The sequence below is a fragment of the Rhipicephalus microplus genome, chromosome 10 (assembly GCF_043290135.1).
Source record: "Rhipicephalus microplus isolate Deutch F79 chromosome 10, USDA_Rmic, whole genome shotgun sequence".
Classification (NCBI taxonomy): domain Eukaryota; kingdom Metazoa; phylum Arthropoda; class Arachnida; order Ixodida; family Ixodidae; genus Rhipicephalus; species Rhipicephalus microplus.
In genome coordinates this window covers 16,740,720-16,763,895 of record NC_134709.1, presented here as the reverse complement: position 1 = coordinate 16,763,895, position 23,176 = coordinate 16,740,720, and the positions used below count along the sequence as shown (strand labels likewise).

The 23,176-nt window shown below is 49.4% G+C and overlaps 1 protein-coding gene across 3 annotated transcripts in view; it reads left to right on the top strand.

Moving 5' to 3' along the window:
* LOC119181838 (uncharacterized) overlaps window positions 1-15,896 on the top strand; it is a 138,493-nt gene extending 122,597 nt beyond the window's left edge. For all 3 annotated transcript variants that reach the window (XM_075875121.1, XM_075875122.1, XM_075875123.1), the window contains 3 exons: window positions 12,196-12,350; window positions 12,971-14,071; window positions 15,363-15,896. In XM_075875121.1, the coding sequence (XP_075731236.1) occupies window positions 12,196-12,350; window positions 12,971-14,071; window positions 15,363-15,705 (1,599 nt within the window). In that variant the 3' untranslated portion in view covers window positions 15,706-15,896. The remainder of the gene's footprint in view (window positions 1-12,195; window positions 12,351-12,970; window positions 14,072-15,362) is intronic.
* Window positions 15,897-23,176: the final 7,280 nt, after the last annotated feature.

The following is a 23,176-nucleotide window of genomic DNA, read 5'->3' as shown; positions in this document are numbered from 1 at the left end:
GATTTCATTCGAGCCACTAAACGTATTTCAACATGATGTTAACTGGACATTATGTTAAAAATGCTCGGGGAAAAATACTCGGGAAATAATTTTAATATGTGATGAAATAGAAGACATACATCCCACATTAATAGTGTTAGGTCAACTCAGCTGTCTCGTCGGCTCCAACAATGAGCTTATCGTTTTTGTAATACCGCTTATTTCCTTCCTTTATTTCTTACTATCTTGCCCTTTATTTTTGTAATGTTTCTTTCTGTTCTTTCGCATTACTTTTTGTTGGTAAGCAATAGTGCACACTTCACTTCATTGGGTACGACGCCGTCTATGGCAGTAACCATTTATAAGATACTACGTTACCTTGGTCGATCCCCCAGTTGGGTATGTGCCATGATATTGATACGAAAATGCGGCTAAACACGGCTGCAAGAAAGAGGAGGACGAAGTGGGTTTTTCCGTTGGATGCTGGTCTGGCGCCATCTTACTCGTCGAGCTCTGTGCGCTGTAAATAGATTATTAAAGAAGTTACTCGTAACATTATTGGTGGAGGTGGACGACCCCTGTACCTCGATGGAGACGCGCAGCGGTCGCACCATCGGTGAGCTTTCGACTGCTTCGACTGCTGGTACTTCCTCTACGCCGCCCTCGTCAGTCCAAGCCACCACCTACGTCACACTCCCGCACCTCCGGGATCCCGGCACTTTCTCCGGTGATGGTACGATCGACCTCGACACTTGGCTGAAGCGGTACGAGCGCGTCAGTGCAACTCACCGCTGGGATCCCACGCTCATGCTCGCCAACGTGCTTTTCTACCTGGACGGCACTCCCCGAACATGGTTTGAAAGCCACGAAGCCGACATAACGAGCTGGGATCTCTTCAAAGAAAAGATACGTGACCTGTTTGGCGATTCATCTGGTCGTCAGCTCGCTGCGAAGAAGACTCTTGCCACACGGGCCCAGTCTTCTACCGAATCGTACGTCTCCTACATTCTTGACGTTTTGGCCCTTTGTTCCAAGGCCGACCAGTCCATGTCCGAAGAAGAAAAGGTTAACCACGTCTTGAAAGGCATAGCCGATGATGCTTTCAACCTGCTGGTTTTTAACAACATCTCGAGCATCGACAACATCCTTAAAGAATGCCGACGTCTCGAACAAGCTAAAGCCCGCCGTGTAGCCCAAAACATCGTGCGCCTTCCGAACACAGCGGTCACCTCTTCGTGTGACGACGTCTTCCACCAGGCCCCTCCATGTGACAACCTCACACGCATCATTCGTCGAGAGGTCGAGGCAGCACAACCGGTAGCCACGCCACTACCGACGCCTACGCCTTCCCCGACCACGATTTCTTTGATACAAGCCGTCGTTCGTCAAGAGCTATCGAATGTCGGCCTACATCCTGTACCTGCCGTATACTCTGCTGCACCTTCTTTTCGTCCCCCTTCTGCTCCTCGCATACAACGCAATCCGTCCCAATGGCGTACCCTTGATGATAGGCCCATATGTTTCAACTGTCGACGCGTTGGTCATATCGCACGTCACTGCCGCAGCCGCTGGGCTCCACCGTCCCATTATGCACCTCAGTATCCCACCACTTCTGCTCCCCAATCGTCCCCATCACTTTCTTCATCAACGCCGACCACATTTTCCGCTCCTACAGCACCTCTCAGCAGACCTCGCTACGACCGGTCACCGTCCCCTGCTCGTCGTCAGTCCCGGTCGCCCCCACAACGCCGTGCTGCCTCCCCGACCTATTCGCAGCATCTCCGACCGGAAAACTAGGCCGTGCAGCTTCTGGAGGTGGAGCTGCGTTGACGACCTTCGTAAGAAATCCTCGATTAACGTTAACAACGAACCGGAACCTTTTGGACGTTACTGTCGACAATGTTCGTGTCAGTGCGTTGATAGATACTGGCGCGCATGTGTCCATTATGAGTGCTAACCTTCGCCGCCGACTTAGAAAAGTTGTCACGCCCGCCCTCAACCGAGCTGTACGAGTCGCCGATGGAGGAACTGCCGCAATTCTTGGCATGTGCTCTGCGCGAGTGTCTATTGCGGAGAGAAGCACTGTCGTTCTTTTCGCCGTTATCGAACATTGCCCTCATGAACTCATTCTCGGTATGGATTTTCTAGCCACGCACTCTGCCCTCATAGACTGTTCAGCTGGCTCTCTCCATCTCGATTTACCCCTCTTTTCCGACCCGCCTAGCGCACCGCAAACCAGCCTCTGCTGCATTGATTTCACGCGTCTCCCTCCTAACTCCGTCACACATGTCGACTTATCCTCCACGCCGCCAGTACCTGATGGTGATTACATGGTGGCCCCGATTCCTGCAGTGATGCTTACGCATGGGGTTGCTGTGCCGCATATGATTCTGACGATTAAGAAAAACCGCACCTTCCTTCCACTGGTCAACTTTTCAGTCACCACCCAAGTTCTGCCACAGGGTATCTCCCTGGCCAAAATTACTGCTCTCCAAGATGACCATGTCGAGCCCTTCAGAGTTGACGATTGCTGCAGCTCAGTCAGTGGTTCCACTCCATCACGTTCTTGGGGTGCCGACATTGAGCGAATGGTGTCATCGGACCTCACGTCTGAGCAAGCTTCAGCGCTTTGCCACGTTCTTGAGGGCTATCGTAGCATTTTCGACTTTGCCAGCAACTCTTTAGGCCAAACGACCATTGTCACCCATCGCATAAATACTGGCCATGCAACCCCCATTCACCGACGCCCCTACCGTGTGTCGGCGTCGGAGCGTGCAATATTACAACATGAAGTTGGCAAAATGCTTGCGAAAAACATTATCGAGCCTTCATGCAGCCCCTGGGCGTCTCCAGTCGTCCTTGTTAAAAAGAAAGATGGAACATGGCGCTTTTGTGTCGATTACCGTCACCTTAACAAAATTACCAAAAAAGACGTTTACCCTTTACCTCGCATCGACGACGCCCTCGACTGCCTGTATGGTGCCACCTATTTTTCAACTATTGACCTTCGGTCAGGGTACTGGCAGATAGCCGTCGACGAGATGGATCGCGAGAAGACCGCATTCATCACTCCTGATGGTCTTTATCAGTTTAAGGTGATGCCCTTTGGACTCTGCAATGCACCAGCCACATTTGAAAGAATGATGGACTCATTGCTTCAAGGGTTGAAATGGTCCACCTGCTTGTGTTACCTTGACGATGTTATTGTCTTTTCGCCCACATTCGACTCGCATCTCGATCGTTTGTCAGCTATTTTGGACGTTTTTCGCCGAGCCGGACTCCAGCTTAACGCCTCCAAGTGCCACTTCGCTCGTCGCCAAATTTCCGTGCTTGGTCACCTTGTCGATGCCCAAGGCGTGCGTCCAGACCCAGAGAAAATTCGTGCAGTCACGAACTTTCCCGTTCCGAGGACCACAAAGGATGTCCGCAGTTTTGTGGGGTTGTGCTCGTATTTCAGACGCTTTGTTAAGGACTTTGCGACCATTGCACGCCCACTCACAGACCTCTTGAAGAAAGACGCGTCGTTTACCTGGGGCCATGATCAAGCGTCATCGTTTTCGCAACTTACGACACTGCTTACAACGCCACCAATCTTGGCTCACTTTGATCCATTAGCCCCAACCGAGGTTCACACGGACGCCAGTGGACACGGCATAGGAGCTGTGCTATTGCAGCAACAACGCGGACACGACCGTGTTATAGCCTACGCAAGTCGACTACTATCTCCAGCCGAGCGCAACTATTCCATCACGGAGCGCGAGTGCCTCGCCCTTGTATGGGCAGTCGCCAAGTTTCGCCCATACCTGTACGGGCGCTCATTCCGTGTTGTGACGGATCATCACGCGCTCTGCTGGCTAGCCTCCCTGAAAGACCCCACGGGACGTCTCGCTCGTTGGGCTCTACGCCTTCAAGAGTACACGTTCTCTGTAATGTACAAAACAGGGCGATTACATCAGGATGCGGATTGTTTATCCCGCTACCCTGTTGACGAAGCAACCGATACCGACGCTATCACGGACGTTTTTTCCGTGTCGCAGCTGTTAAACATTGGCGAAGAGCAACGTCGGGATGCTTCTTTACGAGCCATCATTGACAAACTGGAGTCAACGCCACGCGACCCGTCCGTACGAATGTTTTTGGTGAAAGACGGGATCCTATATCGCCGAAACCTTGATTCCTTCGGATCAGACTTACTTCCTGTCATCCCAGCGCACCTGCGTTCCTCTGTCCTGCATCAACTCCATGACGCTCCCATAACGGGCCATTTGGGCGTTTCTCGCACGTACGATCGAGTACGACGTCGGGTTTTTTGGCCTGGACTTGCCCGCTCTGTTCGACGCTATGTCGCCGCTTGTGAGCCTTGTCAGCGTCGCAAAACGCCGTCTGCCCTCCCAGCCGGCTACCTTCAGCCGATCGACGTTCCCAACGAGCCTTTCTTCCGAGTTGGTCTCGACCTGTTGGGCCCTTTTCCACTCTCCACAGCCGGAAATAAATGGATTGCTGTTGCCACGGACTACGCTACGCGGTACGCAATCACACGAGCACTCCCGACCAGCTGCGCTACCGACGTTGCGGACTTTTTGCTGTACGACATAATATTAGTGCATGGTGCTCCCCGTCAACTTCTCACCGACCGTGGTCGCACGTTCTTATCAGCTGTCGTTCATGAAATCCTGAGGTCTTGTCATACCAAGCACAAATTTACTACGTCGTACCATCCCCAGTCAAATGGCCTCACGGAGCGCCTTAACAGGACCCTAACCGATATGCTGGCCAAATACGTTGCGCCAGACCACCACGATTGGGACATTCATTTGCCGTATGTGACGTTCGCCTACAACTCATCTCGTCACAACACTGCCGGATATTCGCCCTTCTACCTACTATATGGCCGGGACCCAACTCTACCTTTAGACACGTTACTACCTGCGGCCACTGAATATGCTGGTGAAGCCATTGCCCGCGCCGACCACGCGCGCCAAGTCGCCCGTAACCGTCTACAGGCTTCACAGGCGCGCCAACAACAGCTCTTCAATTCTCACCATAGGGACGTGCACTTTTCTCCGGGTTCTCTCGTGCTCCTCTGGTCACCTACTCGGCGTGTGGGACTGTCGGAAAAACTGTTGTCGCCCTACACTGGACCATTCCGTATTGTTCGCCAAGTGACAGACGTCACGTACGAGATTGTTCCAACTGATCCCACAAAGTCATCGTCAGCTCCGAGCGACACCGTTCACGTGGCTCGGCTAAAGCCCTATTACCCCCCTTCGACATCATCTGCGTAAATTTAGCACCGGGACGGTGCTTCTACCGCCGGGGGTTATGATACGAAAATGCGGCTAAACACGGCTGCAAGAAAGAGGAGGACGAAGTGGGTTTTTCCGTTGGATGCTGGTCTGGCGCCATCTTACTCGTCGAGCTCTGTGCGCTGTAAATAGATTATTAAAGAAGTTACTCGTAACAATATCCAGGCTACAAACAAAAAATAAAAACAAAGAAAGTCACGCAACCTACCCTGGAGGGGGGTGTGGGGGCGAGGGGGTAAGGGTTGAGGAACAACGAGAAAACTAAGAGCGTGTGACACTATACGGTTCGCCGTGCATCGAAAATGGTTTCTTATCAATGTGCAATGTTCAAGAATACACGCAGCATCTGCATAACGGTGATTCAGCGCGCCATATGCATAAGAAGTGGCCGTGTTGTAGACCGTACACACAAGCCAAGCCGTTCAAACAAATATTTCTTTGTCTTCGGGGACAGTTAGTTATCAGAGGATATATTACAGCCCGCATGATACTTATCAATTTTCTATTTATTTTTCTGCATTTATGTTCACTTCGTTACTCCTAGTGTCAATCGCTTGGCGGATCGTATCCGTAGTGGGTTGTCCTATATTTCACGTGGGGCCGATGTTGAGAGCGCGTGGTGGTGCGTTATAGCACGTGCCCCGAAGAAGAACAATCGTCCACGCCTTGCAGCTGCCTCGGCGTCTCTGCTCTCCAATCCTGCTCCATTTTGCTCACCTTCGAGTCCGCAGGTGAGAATGCTTGCAAGCTGACGGACGTTGCTCTCTTATAGATATGCTGAAACTATGTATAAGTACGGTTATGCCGAAACTACACACACTAAGCCGCAAGGGAGCCAAATGGGAGTAGCTGCTGAAGATCGTTTCCGGTAATATATAGTCTGTCTGCAAAGATAGTGACGACAAGACAATTGTGTCATGTGAAAACCGAAGGCGTAACTGTATAGGCCCACGAGGGAGTTCCACTCCCGTGGAATTTCCCGGTGCAGTGGCTAACGCAGTCAGCTTCGGTCGGGATTCGCGTAAGATTCGCGTCCGCAAAGTAAATAAACTGTTAAAAACTTCTGTGAAGAAATTACAAAAAAAAAAAGCATCTGCGCGAAAAATTTTGCCCAAACCCAAGTTGTATCAATGTGCGGAGTTGTTTTTTTCTCGTCGTATGCACCGGGATGGCAAGCCCGATTGATTGATTGATTGAAAACGTGTCGCTTTCTGCTATTGGAGACGATGGCGTCAGGTCGTGGCAGTATGGCGGCAATGAGGAGCCAGGGCGACGTTGCCTTCAAGGACGTCGCCAAGAAGCCAGACGTGGACACCGAGGACAGAGTCGAATCGTCCACGTGTATACATACTCATGTAAAATTGAAAAAAAAAATTCGGGGGAGAGGTTGCACGTCCTTGCTATCTTCTCCTGCCCCTGGCTACGTGTATGGAGGGCCTCGTTCTCGCAAACGGTCAGTAGGTTCCCCTCAGCTGCTTATGGTGCAGGATGTCTCAACTTTATCGCTAACGGAGCATCAGAGAAAATAACTATGTATCGTATACTAAGCGAGCAAGACCATGTTTTTGTCTGAGTTGAGGAACCGCTAGTGTGAACATTCTTCTTGCACTTACTTTATAATTACGGCCAGATTTTTGTAATTACCCCATTCATGTCGCCATAGGAGGTTCCCCCGTCAGTTTCTAAGAAACTTTGGGACCTCCTCCTGTGCTATTTCAACCTTGTAACCGAATGTGAAATACGTAATAAACTTGACTTGGCTTGAAAAAAAAAGATAAATTAATATTTAAAGTCGTAATCGGCGATACGTCAATGAAGGCGCAAGATGAGGCAGTTTTCTTGTGCGTTGTCAGTCAGCTACAATTACTGTTATTACTACTACTGAAATTACTACTGATTACTACTGAAATAACTGCTTAATTCACTGCAGTATAAGTATTATCTGTGCGTTAAGGAATTTTGTATTTTAAGCGAAATGAATATTTTGGTCGTGGCGTGTTCCGGAAACTTCATTTTGGTTAGAATAATCAGGCATTTCATAATCGGCGGCAGGCACTGCGTTGCTGCGTTTGATGCCCTTTTATCAACATTCTTTCGTACGCTTAGTTTGTAACCGTAGTTGCGAACCTTTTACGAGTTTCGCTTTAGCAATGGCTGCTGCTCGATGCTTCATTCTCACCGAAGGTAACACACAAAAAGTTGAAGGAGAATGACTCCACAGATCTACAGAGGACTATGCGGGGCGGGACTATTCTAGGCAGGGTTAAATTTCAGCATATTGTGATATTTTTAACGGCGACATTTTAGGCCAGCCACAGTGAGCGTAGGAACCCTCTTATGCATCGCAGTTGGTAACATGGTGGAACTCCATAGTATTTAGAATTGTTACCGTACTTTAGAAACCGCAGTGTAGAACACGAAGCAAGATGGAGACAGTATTGTCTGCATGCATTCAGCTTGTCTCGCATTCGCGCCGTGCACTACGATTTCTGACTCTACGAATATATCGCCCAGATAGCACGCCCAGTCTGACTGAATCTGACCGACAGACCTTGAGTGACACTGACTGAGTGACTGACTGGATCAAACTTATTGGTACTGACTCTGACAGATTGATTGAATGATACATGTCGTAGGCTGATGCACACGGGATATATGCTAACAACAGTACTGAAAGTTGGGCGAGTTGGTACTCATTCATGACTTCTTTGCGCAAAACCCGTACACGGACACAAGGAAAAGAGGCACCCGTGTTGTTGCGCCCGTGCTGTTTGCCTCTTTTCCTTGTGTCCGTGTACGTGTTTTGCGCAAAGAAGTCATGAGGGATATATACTGTAGCGCAAGTAACACACGGACGGAACTGGACATGTTTCTGTCTTCATTTTGTCCGTGTGTCTCTTGCTCTGCAGTATAGGCCTAATTGATACATTGATTGGTTGGTCGATTGATTGATTGATTGATTGAAAACACGTCGCTTTCTGCTATTAGAGACGATGGCGTCAGGTCATGGCAGTATAGCGGCAATGAGGAGCCAGGGCGACGTCGCCTTCAAGGACGTCGCCAAGAAGCCAGACGTGGACACCGAGGACAGAGTCGAATCGGAGCGCGACGAAGAGTCTTCGACGTCGGTCTTGCGGGCGGGCGTGTTCCGCACCTCGAAGGCCCGCTGGGGACGCTACTCGAGGTGCGTCGTGACCGGCGGTGTGGCCACGCTGCTCGCGTGTCTCGCCGTACCCTCCGGAATTCGGTAAGCGCCGCGAAGATCTTACAGCTGCAGAGCTGTCACGACCGCCGTTCGTCGGGTTCGCGATGCAGACAAGCTATCGTCAGGCCGTCACATGTATACACAAATTATCGTGACGTCTCATGATGTAGGCAAACTGTCGTGACGTCGCACATATTGTGACGTCACATCCTGGCTTAATCACAAAACAACGTTGCCTGGACAAAGACGGGCCGAAGGCAGGGTAAAACAAAACGCGTGGTGCAAGAACCTTACAATTCATCCGATCATAGAAACACTGCAAAACTACGGTACTTGCCGAAGGCTTTCGGAAGGGGTCGTGGGAGGTTGAATACATCGACTTTGAAGAATGAGAAGATGGCTTTCCCCTTCGAGTCGACTGGGGTAGAATTTCAGCCGAGACGATAGTGTCGACGTGCGCGCTCATTCGACGTCCATGTCAGGCGACAACACCGCACGAGGTTATCACTTAGTTACTCGAGTTTTCTAGCCACCGGGTGGTATACAGCGCCCACTCTTGCGGGATGATTCGCTTGACGGGGCATGTAACGAGTGCGTTTCTTGTTTCCTCGCGAGGAACATACGGCCGCAGCCGGGAGGGCTCTCCTTCTCGCGCAGGTCCTTCGTTGGCTGCCAGTCGCCGAAGTGCGAGCGCTGGATCGAGGAGATGAGCTACTCCATCGACGCCACCAAGAAGCCGTGCGACAACTTTTACGACTACGTGTGCGGACGCTATGACGTCGCCTCGGTGAGAAGTTTACCCAACATCAAGTGCCAAAAAAGGGTCGACCGTCGCCGTCAACCCGAATTGATGAAAAAAAAAACACCATCACTTGATGACATTTTTATGTGACGTCACAGATCACCGAAATTTGAAATGTCACACAGATGACGTAACATGATGACGTCACACAGATGACGTGGCACGATGACGTCATCACGTGACGTTGGCCCTTGGTCAAAGGCTGCAGGCTAGCGAATTAGCAGGTGTACAACGGCGGTCTCAGTCACAGCTGCCCTGCAAGAGGCAGGACAGTGAAGAAAGTTCGAAGCGTGGATTTTTGGCGCCAGGATTCGAGAAGCATCTGGCTACTGGTCAAAGTGACTGATTGGGCCACTGATCTTTAGAATGATTCAAACCTTTTCTAAACAGCTGGAATACGTATATTATTCAAAGGTGTGCCATGCTATACTCTTTCGCCTCCTTTCCTTCCTCATTAACCTCAAATCGCTCACACTTACCTCTCCTATCCCAAGTTCCCAAGTTCCCTTTTTCACGCGTGGCTTTGCTACTTTAGGAACTGCTCGGCGTGTACCTGATTTCTGTGGTACATACCCATCTTAGTTCTTCTGTCTACGCTCACTCCGAACTTAAACAACTCCGTCGTTAAAGGGAGAAACAGTGAGTTGTTTCAGGTTGATAAACTGCACTCGGAGCATTTCTATCAGAGCATTTCAGCATGCGAAAGCAACAACACCACATCCTCGTGCTTTCTCGTTAGTTGAAAAGTTTCATTACTAAATTTTGAGCCGAAAAATCCACGCATGACGTAACAAAATATCAAAACGTATCTTTTGTATTTTCGCGACGTTGTCTCGCTGAATTTTTTTTTTTGAAACTTATTAGCACAGATGACAACTTACTTAAATTTCGTTGATTAGAAGCTATACGTATAGGACCCAGTAGACGCCTTAAAGATTTCTTACGCCACGATGTTTGGTACGGGAATCTCAAGGGGGCGTCTCCGGCCGCATTTTCACGCGTTTTCTCGCTCACCAAGTCTCGTGTAGCGGTAAGAGTGGTGTTTACGGGATTGTGATATAACAATACGAAAAAAAAAACTTTTGCTCTTTAGTATTCTTTCAAATTAAGAAAACATTCACGTAGCAGTCGATGGTCTTGCAGCAGCGCGACCACGTGTTCCACGTGGTATCTCGCGTATGTAATGTTGTCCCCTTGCATCGCGTGACAATCGGACGCAGGACTCCCTGTTTCCCAACGCCTTCACGCGGCTTCAACTCCGCATCCTCCTGTCCTTCTACAAGAGGATCATGCTGCAGGACGTGGACATCATGCGCGGCGAGGAAGGCGAGGACAGCCCGCGCTTCAAGGCCGTCTACATGACGCAGCAGTGCCTTCGGGAGGCACTGAACAACGTGGACCGTCTCGGTGCGTGTTCCGACTCGCCGCGGTGCGAAATGCATCGCCGCCGTTTAGTGTATAATAGAGCAAGAGTTATTCCGCACTTGCGCCAACAAACGGCAAGCCTCAGCGCGACCGTTGTTTGACTTTCTCGAATATGTAGATCGTACTGGCTTACGAAGTATGCTTGCACTATATTTCGTTCCACATACAGCAGCAGACGTGTACAAAGCAAACGTGTACAAACGTGTACAAACGTGTACATGGACATACCTAGTCGCGCCGTGCTCGTATCAAAGGAATACTGGGATAGTGTCACGTGTGTGGTTTGATTGGTAACATTTAAGCGCTTTACATATTGGTTGGCATATTGCAATCACAACAATGTACCTGTGATGCATCTTTGGTGTCACCTCTTACTTAGGTAAAACGCCCCTCATGTTTGCGCGTCAGAATTCAAAAGGTTAGTCAGTGACGTCCTATAACGGTGTGTCAACCCTTGTCATCTGCAAAATGAAAAAACAAACAACAACAACAAAAGAGCGAATCCGTATGGCCATGTCACATGCTGGAGAACAAGAGTTTAGAAATGCAAATATGTATAGTCAAGAACAGAAGTACACTTACAAAAATTGGATGCTAACGTTTCACGTTTTGAACGGCCTTCATTTTGCTCTGGTCGATACGTAAAGCAGTAAAAATATCCAATTTTCGTAAGCGTGCTCCTTTATTTCTTGTTTATAATTGCACAGGACCTGCAGGAGTTTCTTTTGAATCATACATGTGTATATAAGGCAGCTTGAAGTTTAATGTCTACCATCGAGGCACTTCGCCGAAAGGTGGAGCTTCGATGGCTATAACTGTGCACGGAACAGCTATTAAAAATGTTCGCGTACTAATGCCTAAAGCAAACCATACTGGTGTTTATATACATGGGCGTACACCGACGACTCTCACCCTGTGATCACGAGTACTGGCTTTGATTTTATGAACAGCGCAAACAGAAGTGAGCAGGCACATCGAGGCGCTGTGATGCTCCAGGGGGGAACCTGCGTACAACCACGCAAACTGCGTCTGCTTGAACTTATATTTTGGAAACACACTCGTTTAGTACTCAGCAGCGGAGCAGTGACTATGGTGCCCGCGGATGCTGACCTAAAGGTCGCGGGTTCGATCCCCGCCGCGGCGGTCGCATTTCGGTGGAGGCGAAATGGTAGAGGCCCGTGTACCATACGATGTCAGGGGACCAGATGGTCGAAATTTCCGAAAGCCCTCCACTATACGGCCCATCTCATAATCATATATTGGTTTCGGGACGTCAAAGTCCAGATATTATCACAATAACAAGTTCGTAGGGCAGAATCGAGCAAACTTCCAAAATTTTCGCAGACACGCTCAGGGAGTTCCTGGCTACCTACAACTTGTCGTGGCCTCCCGACAAGCAGCGCCTGCCCACGTCTCTTCTGGACGTGCTAGTGGAACTAAGCCTGAAGAGGGGCATGCATGTTCTCTTCCACTTGCAGCCAGACAAGGATTTCAGCAGACCGGGATTCCATGTTCTCCATTGGGACATAAACATCCAAGGTGTCGTTGTGTGGCTGCTGCTGCGAGGAGTTATAATGGAAAAGGGAGAACTGGAGAAGGCCTTCCATCAGTCGGCGTTGCTCCTTACAGGCAGGTGTGTTGTATGCAGCATGATAACACAAGCACGAGCGAAATATTGGTATCGCCTTCTTTATTTACATCATGTGCGGCGTCGCGTGCTGAAGATCTCCGAGGCATACGAAGTCTGGCGTACTATGCAGAAAGCTTCACACGCTATAGGGAAAGCTTTTAAGCTGGAAATATTTTGTTGTGATTTGGTTCGTCTTTGTTTAGAAAACACACTGCGACTTTGTTTGTTCCGCGTTGTGGTTGCATGCTCTCATTATTATCAACGCATCTCAAGTAATTATGTTTAACACGTTGCGTGGATCAGTGATGTCCACGTGATGATGACGACAACGATTAAGTTCGCTTCCCATTTTGATCGGTAACCATAAGCGTAGGCTTTGCATCGATTCACTTTAAGCCATCTTTTGTAGGCCCTGCTTTTGACACTGCCAAGTTTTGGTGCTTGCATCCATGCACCCGGGCTTGGGTGATGACGCCCACCTTGAGTGACAACGCCTAAAAAAGGCGGCGCTCTGATATAAACCACAGATCGCGCTTATGTGGCTGTTGATATGATTGCACTTAAGTGATCATCATTGAGAGCCACACACTATAGCCCAATAATGCTGCCATTCTCACTCGCAGAGAACCTCCGCCTCAGCTGATCGCGCGTGTCATCGACCTGGACAGCCGCTTCCTCACGGTCACCGTAATGCCGCTTCTGGCCGTGCGAAACAACCAGACCCTCGAATATGTCAAGTTTTCGGACGCGGACTCGGTCACAGGGCACGCCAACAGCACTGTCAATTTGCTGCACGCTGTGAATCGCTTGCTGCCTGCAGACCGGCAGCTAACGGCGGACGACCGGATGGTCGTGAAGAACAAGTTCATCCTGCCATTCGTAAGCGACATCGTGCTCGGCGAGCACTCTGGCTCGGAGACGGCAGCCGGCTACGTCGCCTTCCTCGTTGCCCTTCAGCTGGCGCCGGCCATGTCGAGCAGCTACTTCGAAGCCCTCTTTCCAGGTGGAACAGTCAGTTACGTCGTCCGTCTGGTGATGTGCTTGGTCGTTCCCAACCAGCAGCTGTCGTACGCCATGGTGGACCTCTTCGTCGACTGGTTTGTCGAGGACGACAAGCTGGCCGCAATTCGCGCCATGTCCACGGCGCTCTGGAGGGCCACGGAGTCCATCATCACCGACCTGTCCTGGATCGACGAGGCGACGCGCAAGAGGGGACTCGAGCGCATTCGGCGTCTCGGGCGCGTCGTCGGCCACCCGTTCAACTTGTCCGACGCGAAGCAGGAACTGCGCGAGCATTACGCCTTCGTGCCGAAGCTTCCGGCCAGTCACGCCGACATGTTCACGACGTTACACGATGCCTACGCGAGGCGACGTCTGGCGCTGCTGAAGGCCACCGAGCCCTCGGTCAGACGCGAGGACCCCGAGCAGCCAATGATCTTGGTGAACGCATTTTACGTGCCCATCTACCACTGGGTCTTCATTATGGACGGTATCATGTTCGCCCCGTTCTATACGCTCACGGTGCCCGACTCGGTCAACTACGGAGCCTTGGGTCACGTGGTCGGCCACGAAGTGACGCACAGCTTCGATCCCGTGCTCGGTGTCTTCAACGCGTCCGGCCAGAAGGACGACTGGTGGAGTCCAGATTCGAGGAAGCTGTTCGACGAGCGCATCCGATGCCTGCGCAATCTCTACAACGCGGTTCCGTGGTCCTACGGCGTCAGGTAATCGACTATACCTGGAGCACTGTAGTGTGCGCCGTTAAATTTAACCAATTTATACAGCTCTCATTGGAGAGAAACTAAACATTATTTTCTGTCGTTGCTGGGGTCAAGCGGGGCGGGGAGCGGCAGATTAGCCCTACCGCAGATCCCCTTCACCAGGCGATGGCCAGTCCTTGTGTCGTTGCGGCGTCTTTGGCCAGCCGGATGAACTCGCTTGACACCCCAGCAACGACAGAACATAACGTCGGGGGGGGGGGGGGGGAGGCGAAGGTTTTTCCCAACGCCTTCCCTCCCTTATTAAGTCTTCCCAGCGCCCCCCCCCCCTCTTCGGGGACTATGTGGGGAGGCCACTACCCCTGCCTTCCTTGTGCGCACGCCTGATGCTCTCACTGCTCGGGCTTGGTTGACTTTGATGTATGGTTGGTGCTATGTTTAATGGTGTATGTCACTGTGGGACATGTCCAGATAATGTGGTTGAACTTTTCTCTAGGCGGCCTGCTGAGCTCTTCATTGTGGAGTATAGAATGTCCCTACCTGTAAAATTCGTCATATTGTCGACTGTTGCTTATCTAGTGATTTGTCAAGGGGTGGAATAAGAGTTGCTCTGAAAATGGAGCAGCTTTGATTTGACTATACGCTACGATATTCCCTCGCATGTAAGTGAACTGAAGGACTTAATCTCGAAATTTGGGGACATTGCCAGTGGCACCATCTCTCATCGGAGGTGACGGCGCCTCGCCTTAGCCTAACGGGACATCCAAGTAATATCGCTGTAACGTAACTACAGCCCGTAGTACTCTGGGCTATTTAACAGTGCCCATTGAATTAAACATATCCCATCGTAAAATATTGACTCCGCGATTTACAGTGTTGCACTGCATTTTTTTCAGAACGTTCCATGCAGCCTTTACCATACAGAACCGCGAGAGTCAATTCTGAAAACAATTTTGCGTCAGATATTTTTCTTTCCACCTATTTTCACATTTTGTTACGCCAAGGCACCGTTGCCGAGAGATGACGCTACGTAGATACGTCTACTAGAGCTAAGGTATATGCTCCCGTATGAAGCATATACGTACCATAGCTCCAGTAGATATATGGTTCCTATGTGGGCTCATATGTGCTCTAGATGTGTTCTAGGCACCATTACAGTACACGCTCCATACGGGAGTATATGCTGTAATGCTATCTAGAGGTTGCCTACGAATCAACTCTAATGTCTAGAAATCCTGGTCATGTTCTCGTGAAGCTTGTGCCAACGGCCCCACCGCGGCGTTTCATTGGCGCGCAGGTACGGCGACAGCGCTCTGTCCGAGAACTTCGCCGACTGCGGCGGCATGGAGAAGGTGATGCGGGCCTTGCGCGATCTGGGCCCGCAGCCCGACGTGACGCTGGGCGAGCACCGCTTGACCGCCCAGCAGGCGTTCTTCGTCAGCAGCTGCTTCAAGTGGTGCTCCAAGTACGTTCCGAAGCCCGCGGCGGCCGGCGAGAAGCCCGACGAGATTGCGCAGCTCTACTCGCCCTTGAACATGCGCTGCAACGTTCCCCTGATGAACACGCCGGCGTTTGCCGACGCCTTCGACTGCGCGCCGGGCACCATCATGAGCCCGAAAGTGCGTTGCGAGCTTTTCTAGCGCAGCACTTATTGTTTAATTACGTAGCGGTCGCAATGAACATGAAGTTACAACAATATTAAACTAAGAATTTGGAAAGGACTAGACGAATGTTCAGGGAATAGCAAAAAAAAAAGTTTGGATTTTCGCCTTGTTTGGGGTCGCGAACTCCAAATAAATGTTCTATAGCGCGCTTGGCATTCCAAACTGTACAGTCACCAGCCTGATTTCATGAACTAAGCACCGATATAGCAGAAACTCGTTTTTGCGATAGATAACAACGTTCCGCGAACTTTTGCTGTTGGGTGTACGCTATAGTGAGACGCATATACACTGTAGTACTGTCATCCTTATAATGCTGTCATTCCCATAAGGCTGACTACACCGGCAGCCTCGCGCATTTTCCTTCTATCGGAATCCAGAGTGTTACATCAAATGACCACCAGTTATCTTGGTCAGCAAGTGTAATTTTGACATGAATAAGCTTCTTGGTACTACACTCTTAAAAAAAGGTACTTACTAACTTTGGGGTAGTAATGGTTTGTCACATATGTTACAACCCTGGTAGTAAGTGCAGTTAGTAACGGTGAAGGTGGTAACAGTTACTACCCTTGCCGGTACCACCCATGGGTAGTAACTTTTAAAGGTTTCAAAAAAAAAGTAGTGACCGATACTACCTTCTTTATTCATTTTGGCATATGTTCCACTGCTAATGTGGGCCAATGAATGTCTTATTACTAGACAACTTCGGGTAAGGAAGCGTGGTGTGTCATGAACGCGGGGAATACGTACACCTAACAAATTCACCATTTTTTACGCGTGCATTAAGCATGAAAATACGCATGGGGTATATATAGCCCCTACTTTGCAGGGGCATGTCTGGCACAGGGGAGCACTTGTGTTTCAGGATAAATTATAACAAATTTGAACCTATAGCACTATAATATACTACCTGGTTACGTATGTTTGGGGGTGTAGCACAAGACTTTTAAGCAGCCTTACTTATAAAAAATTGCATGTCATGCTTATTCATTATAAAATGGGCACAAAAGGGCGTTATCAACAGTGGCCAAAACAAGGTTATGAACTCCTTCTCAGTGAATTTGAATGCTTTACACGGCTAAAATATCAGCGTTTACAAGGTAATATTCGTTTTCGGGGTTTGACGCGCCAAAACAATGATAATGTTTAGAGACACGCCGCAGCTGATTGATTGTGACCGTTTTCGGGGCCAATTGTGACCGTCTGGTTATTTTGATCCGCCAGTCTTGTTAACATGCGCTGAAATTTACTAAGTTTGTTGTAATTGTCTATTGCAACGCGTGTACATTTGCCTATGGTTCGTTAACTTGTACTTCTACGTTTCGACAATATCAAAGTCACGTTTACATATCTCAGTTGCGTAAATTTAAAACAAAATGTATTTTCTTAATCTATAGATATCTTCTGCGTCATTTTATGGTTTAATAATAATACATCAAGACGATTCCTCTCACAAATATTCAGAATAGGAATCGCAAACTCTTTTGGAATAAACAGTCAACAGCCGGGTAGCAAAAAGGTGGTGACGGGGCAAGAACTGTAGTAACGGCTGCAGTTACTACCTCTTTCATTCCCGTTACTAACTGTGTACTAACGTAGGTAGCAAACAGGCTGAAAAAAGTTAGTAACGGTAGTAGCTAGTAACTGTTTACTAACGTAGGTAGTAAACAGGTAGCAAAAGGATAGTAACGGTCGAAGTAAGGTAGTAACCACTGCAGTTTCTACTTATTTGCTTGCAGTTGCTACCTTTTTACTAACTTTTTAAAGAGTGTAGTTAATACGTATTCTAGACGGTGCGCAGTGTACGTTAAAACGCCTCATTGAAACATCTGCCATGGTAGATCTGCCCTGGTAGATCTGCCATGGTAGATCAGTGGCTACGGTGCACATGCTCGGGTGCGTACCCGAATGTCGCTGCTCTTATCCCCGCCGTGGCGGTCGCATTTCGGGGTAGCTGGTGTCTAAAGGCCGTGTACTGGGCGACGTCAGTGCACGAATTAACACCGGACGGTTGAAATTTATGGAACCCTTCATACGGCGTACATCAATTACCGAGGTATACTGGCGCGTAATACCCCAGTTGTTATTGTTAAGTTTATTGTGAGTGAAACGACATGGTGGCCGCTTGTCGCTTTCCCCGTTTCAAAGCGCAGGTTATTAAAGATCAACGCTATACGCCTCTATCGTGCTGGAGCAAGCGAAGATCGAGCAAATAGGCGTGCTATAGCTTCGGCCATAAGGGGCACGCAAGCAAGCACGATAACCCGCGTGCACCTACGAAGCGAAAATCGAGAGAACGAGTGTGCTTCTCACCGCCGTGATATAATACGCTTCACGGAAGCTGTGCAAGAAGTTTGGTCAGCGATTTGTATCGCTTCTCGCGCTTGGCCTTCATCGTTGTGAACGCTGGTGCGAACCGAGCACGACCGCGTATACGCACAGTGTCGCGACGAGCGTTACTAGAATTCTAGTAACGTTGGTCGCGACATGGTGCTAACAAAACGCTTAGAAAACAAAGACGCGAATTGATCCACAACAAATTATTTACAGCTGTATAGCAGGGCTTATTTCCGACGCACAAAGCATCTTCATTTATTACTATAAGCCCAAGAAGGAAATGAAATATCTGAGGCGAGAAAACTGTTGCATGACTTTTTAGTGTGAATGCTAAGAAGTCGCTTTCGGCTCACCGCGAACATTGGGCGCCGAAACGTGAGCGCTAAAAACGCTGGACAGGAAGCTCTCTCACCGCCTTGAGCGCCCTAGGTGTAGGTGGCGTTGCCTGACCCCACTTACGCGTTCTAACGCGCACGTGTGGCTATAGGGCTTTATCGGTTAAAGGGAAGCTTGCACTTGCGCACCCTTCGAGGTATACGCGAACGTGCTTCTTTCGGGAAGTGGCCGCTTATAGAGACTGCTTCACCCTGTTATTGCAAACGCTGGTTTAATTTCCTTCATGTTGGCATCTGATACGCAACTTACCTAAGTGATACAGGTTGGCGCAAGGTCTTTCCGCGGTTTCGTTTAACTTGCTTTTGCAAGTATAAGTTAGAAGTTTGTATTTGTGAACCTGTTTAGGTTTCCACTCGAAATTCTTCTCCCTGCTAAGTAAATATCAGTTAGAAGTTTGTATGCGTAAACTTCTCTAGGTTTCCGCTCAAAACTATTCTCCTTGTTAATGTAAACGCTAGGTTAATTCTAAAATAAGAGGCCTGTTATTTCCGACAAAAGTAAACCATCAAAATTTGTAATGATGGCTTCAACTCTAGTCAAATTCACCAAGACTTCGAGGTATCGTTACAAAACCAGTAACATAAAGACACACTTTGAGCAGTATCTGACCGGGGAAAAACAAATGCCGCATTGAACGTATATGGAATGGTATAACAACGTTACCTAAGCCTTAGCGGCATGTAAGGGAAGTACTGTGTTAGTGGACCAGAGTCCCACGGGACGGCCTAGTGCTCTCCCATAGTAGAGTACCAAGTACTCTAAACCGTTTACCAGTTTTCTTTAAACACAAACTGTTTTCAAACAGCTGCCCCGCATGGCTTCCGGTTTTGTGCACGACGCACCACACGCACGCGTCGCAGCGCGTCAGCGCGTGGAATTTCGACGCGGCGTCGCGCCCTCTATCTGTGGAGAAAGTGGGCGCGCAGCTTCGTGTAGTCACGCTCCCTCTCTCTATAGAGAGTAAGGGCGGGGCCCCGCGTCAGAAAGCCCCTCGCTGACGCGCTGCAACGGGTACGTAAGGCCTGACCCCACGCACGCGTCGCAGCGTTTCAACGCGTGGTTGTTTTAGGAGCGAAGCTCCTTAGGGCGTGGGTTGTGCGTCCCCTGTATGTAGCCACCTCTCGTTCAGTTCTAAGTATTACGCTAGCCACCGCCCGATCTAAAGGGTACAGCCATATCCGTCCGTCCATCCGTCCATCCGTCCGTCCGTCCGTCCATCCATCCATCCATCCATCCATCCATCCATCCATCCGTCCGCCCGCCCGCCCGCCCGTCCGTCCGTCCGTCCGTCCATCCGTCCGTCCGTCCATCCGTCCGTCCATCCGTCCGTCCGTCCGTCCGTCCATCCATCCGTCCATCCGTCCGTCCGTCCGTCCGTTCGTCCGTCCGTCCGTCCGTCCAAAAGATGCAAGATGTTATAAACTATACGGCGGTACGTGTAGTTGATTATGAAAGATGCGAGGTGTTATAAAATAGGGATGATGCCACATATGGCGCGTGTCATCGTTCGATATAGTGCGGCGACGTACGCTAGGGGGAGCGTTGCAATAAAATCGAGTGGGCAAAATGTACGGAGGATTCATGGTTTACCAGGTTTACCTCCGGAGCTTCGCCCACTCATCATCATTCACTTCGTGGATATGGCGGCATTTTTTTTGACGTGGCACCACGTCCTCTCCCAATGGTGGTGGTAGTAGTGGTTAGAAGATGACAAAAGGTACCTAATTTCTGCAACCCGGTCGGGAGCACGGCGCAGTGCCTGCGGGGAAGGGAAAAGGGAGAAAAGTGGAAATAAGTGAAAAAGATTAAGTGAGCAGTGGTACGGTAGTCATCGGCACGAACAGCAGTCCGGAAGCAAGGGTAGGGGTGACAAGGGGCCCGTCCTCAGCGGTAGGCAGAGGGAGGCAGATGGAGGTAGGCAGATGGAGGCAGAGGGGAGCAAAGCAGCCTGGCGACCCTCTCTTGCTTGAGGGAAGGCGCTGTGCCGCAACAAACATCCATGCGCTGAAGCGCTACAACGCTTGCGTGGGATCAGGCCTTTAGCGAGTTGCCCGCTCATGATGAACACTTAGCGCCCTTTGACTGTGTCAAATATTTAAAATGTATTACAGGAGATTTTTCTTCTCTTTAGGTGCCTTTGTTTTACCTGAAATCGGAAAACTATTTTTTTCCAATACTCTACCACATCATAAAAAAACAACCTTTCTGATTCGGTGTTGGACAGATATAATTGAAGTGACAGGAAGTTTCTTGGGAAGCAACACGTGCTGCTTCTATTGCGATCTTGAAACTGAGTGAAAAGGACTAAGATCACGGTGCCACCATCTGTGAGTGGGTATGGCTTCACTTAAGAGGCATAATTTTCACTTCATCAATTACATTAAAACCTCATTGATATCTCCAGGTATAGTCGGTTTCGACCTACGCGCTCCACCCCCAGTACTGCAGCCCACCAGTCATTCACCTGTGCAGCAGACCAATGATTGGTGATTTCCGTACAAACAAAAGCACTTATCCGTTTATTATGCAAACACTACGCATATTATGAATTAAAAGTTTGTCGTTTTTCTTTCTATTTGGTTAAAAAGTTACGTTTGGCTGAGCAGTGAAATCGGAATTTCTCATGAAAATTGCCAAGAAGTAAAGTTTTTCGACCGAAAACTATCGAAATGAACACGTTTCCGTACAGTCAAGCCACATTTGGGAAATACTTCAAAGGTCCTGGTGTCACGTAGACAAGCGATTGAAGTATAAAAAGTTTGCAGCATATATATCCACGGAGTGAATGATGGAGAGTGGGGCGAAGCATTCGTCCGTCCATGCGTCCGTCTGTGTGACCGTCCATGCGTATGTTCGTGCGCCCGTCCCTGCGTCCGTTCATGCGTCCGCCCCTGCATCCGTTCATGCGTCCATCCATGCATCTGTCTGTGTGTCCGTTCGTCCATCTAATCAACACTCCAAGTCCCACCATCTCGCATCTTTTTATTATATATTCCCCATATAGAAGCACCGACATTCAGTGGACATTCCAAGGACTAAACGAGAGGTGGCACACGCACACTTTCTTACGGCTTGCGCTTCGGGTCTACTTCCCACCTTCAACCACCTTGAGTTCATGGTATATACTAGTTCACTGTACTCATGGCACTGCGGCCCAATGCTCGCTAAATCTTTCTAAAACCAAGAAGGTTACGCCCAGCAAGTATAACGTAGCAACCTTTTCCTTTCAGATAGTGCTCAATGTACATGCCAGTGGCTGCTAATGTAAAATGAGAGACAGGACGATTCAGCTTTTAATTTTTTACGGCTTGCGCTTCGTATCTGCTTCCCCCCTTTAACCACCTCGAATTCATTCATGGTATATACTAGTTCATTGTATTCATGGCCCTGCGGCTCGACGCTCGCTAAACCTTTCTAAAACTAAGGAGGTTACACCCAGCGAGTATAATGTAGCAACCCTTTCTTGTCCGATAGTGCTCAATGTGCATGCCAATGGCTGCTAATGGTGATCGCAACGTGCGCGTTGACTAAAAGCCGAATGCTCCTGTCTCTCATTCCCCATTAGCAGCCATTGGCATGTACATTTATTTTTTATTGTTAAACAGCACTTCTTTTTATTGTTAAACAACGCACAGAAGAAATCTCTCACCGGCACCACCTTGGAGGTCAAATGTTATACCTTGCAGGTCAAAGCGTAAGACTGCATGGTTACATACTACGACGGGACGCGGGACGAACGGGTGTCGCTTAAGGAGCCTCGCCCCTAAAATTCTACCTTGGTGATACAGTGGCCGCTGTGGGCGGAGATTACATTTATTCTTAGACTATAACCGACCCAGGGTACAATGGCGCATGGAGCGTTCGTATAGCCACGGCCTCACTAAAATCATGGAGTAACATAATAAACTTATGCAAAAACAGCGTTCCAGAACGCTCGCACGCCTTTCCAGTCCGGCCTGACGCCACAAATACGTGGCCAGCGTTCGCGACAGCTGCGATGTCACGTCTAATTTTTTTTGTTTTGTATTTATATAAATATAGGTCATTTGGTGATTCGTTAAACGAGTATGCATATATATTCCGAACTCGTAGTGCATTGCGTTTCATACTGAGAGTAAAATAAAGAGTTCAACAAATGACGGACATATGTATAGCGAAGGTTTTGACGCGTCGACCGCGCGTTTGTTGTCACAGCGACGCCACCGAGGTCCGATGACGACGCCATTGGTGTTTCGTGCGTTCTTAAGGTTGCTGCGATGTAAGCAATCGGTGCGTGCGGACTTCCCGCCACTCGCGGCAATTTGCGAGTGAATTTATTTCCCGTTGCACTACGACAAGCTCGTCAACGTGTTGATGCGCGAACCATCCCGGAATGTCTCCAGCAGGTAAGCGATCATGCGGAGGGTTGTTCCACGCATGGACAAAGTGCATGGGTCCATCCGTCCGCGCGTCTTTCAATACCTTTGTTGAGCCAGTTAACGTTCAACCACATGTGCGCGTTTCAACGCGTCAGTGCATGGCGTGTGCTGCTTTGATAGGGAGCCTATTACTATTGTGCCTAGCATATACTTACTATAGTGTGCCGATCACCGAGCGTTTCCAAAGGGAGACGCTTGCACTGCCGGTGATGCCTTCCTCCGGAGGCCACCAGATGGCGGCACCCTTAGCGAACCTGCTATCCAAGCGGCGGGGCACACCAAGAGCGCGTGTCACTTGC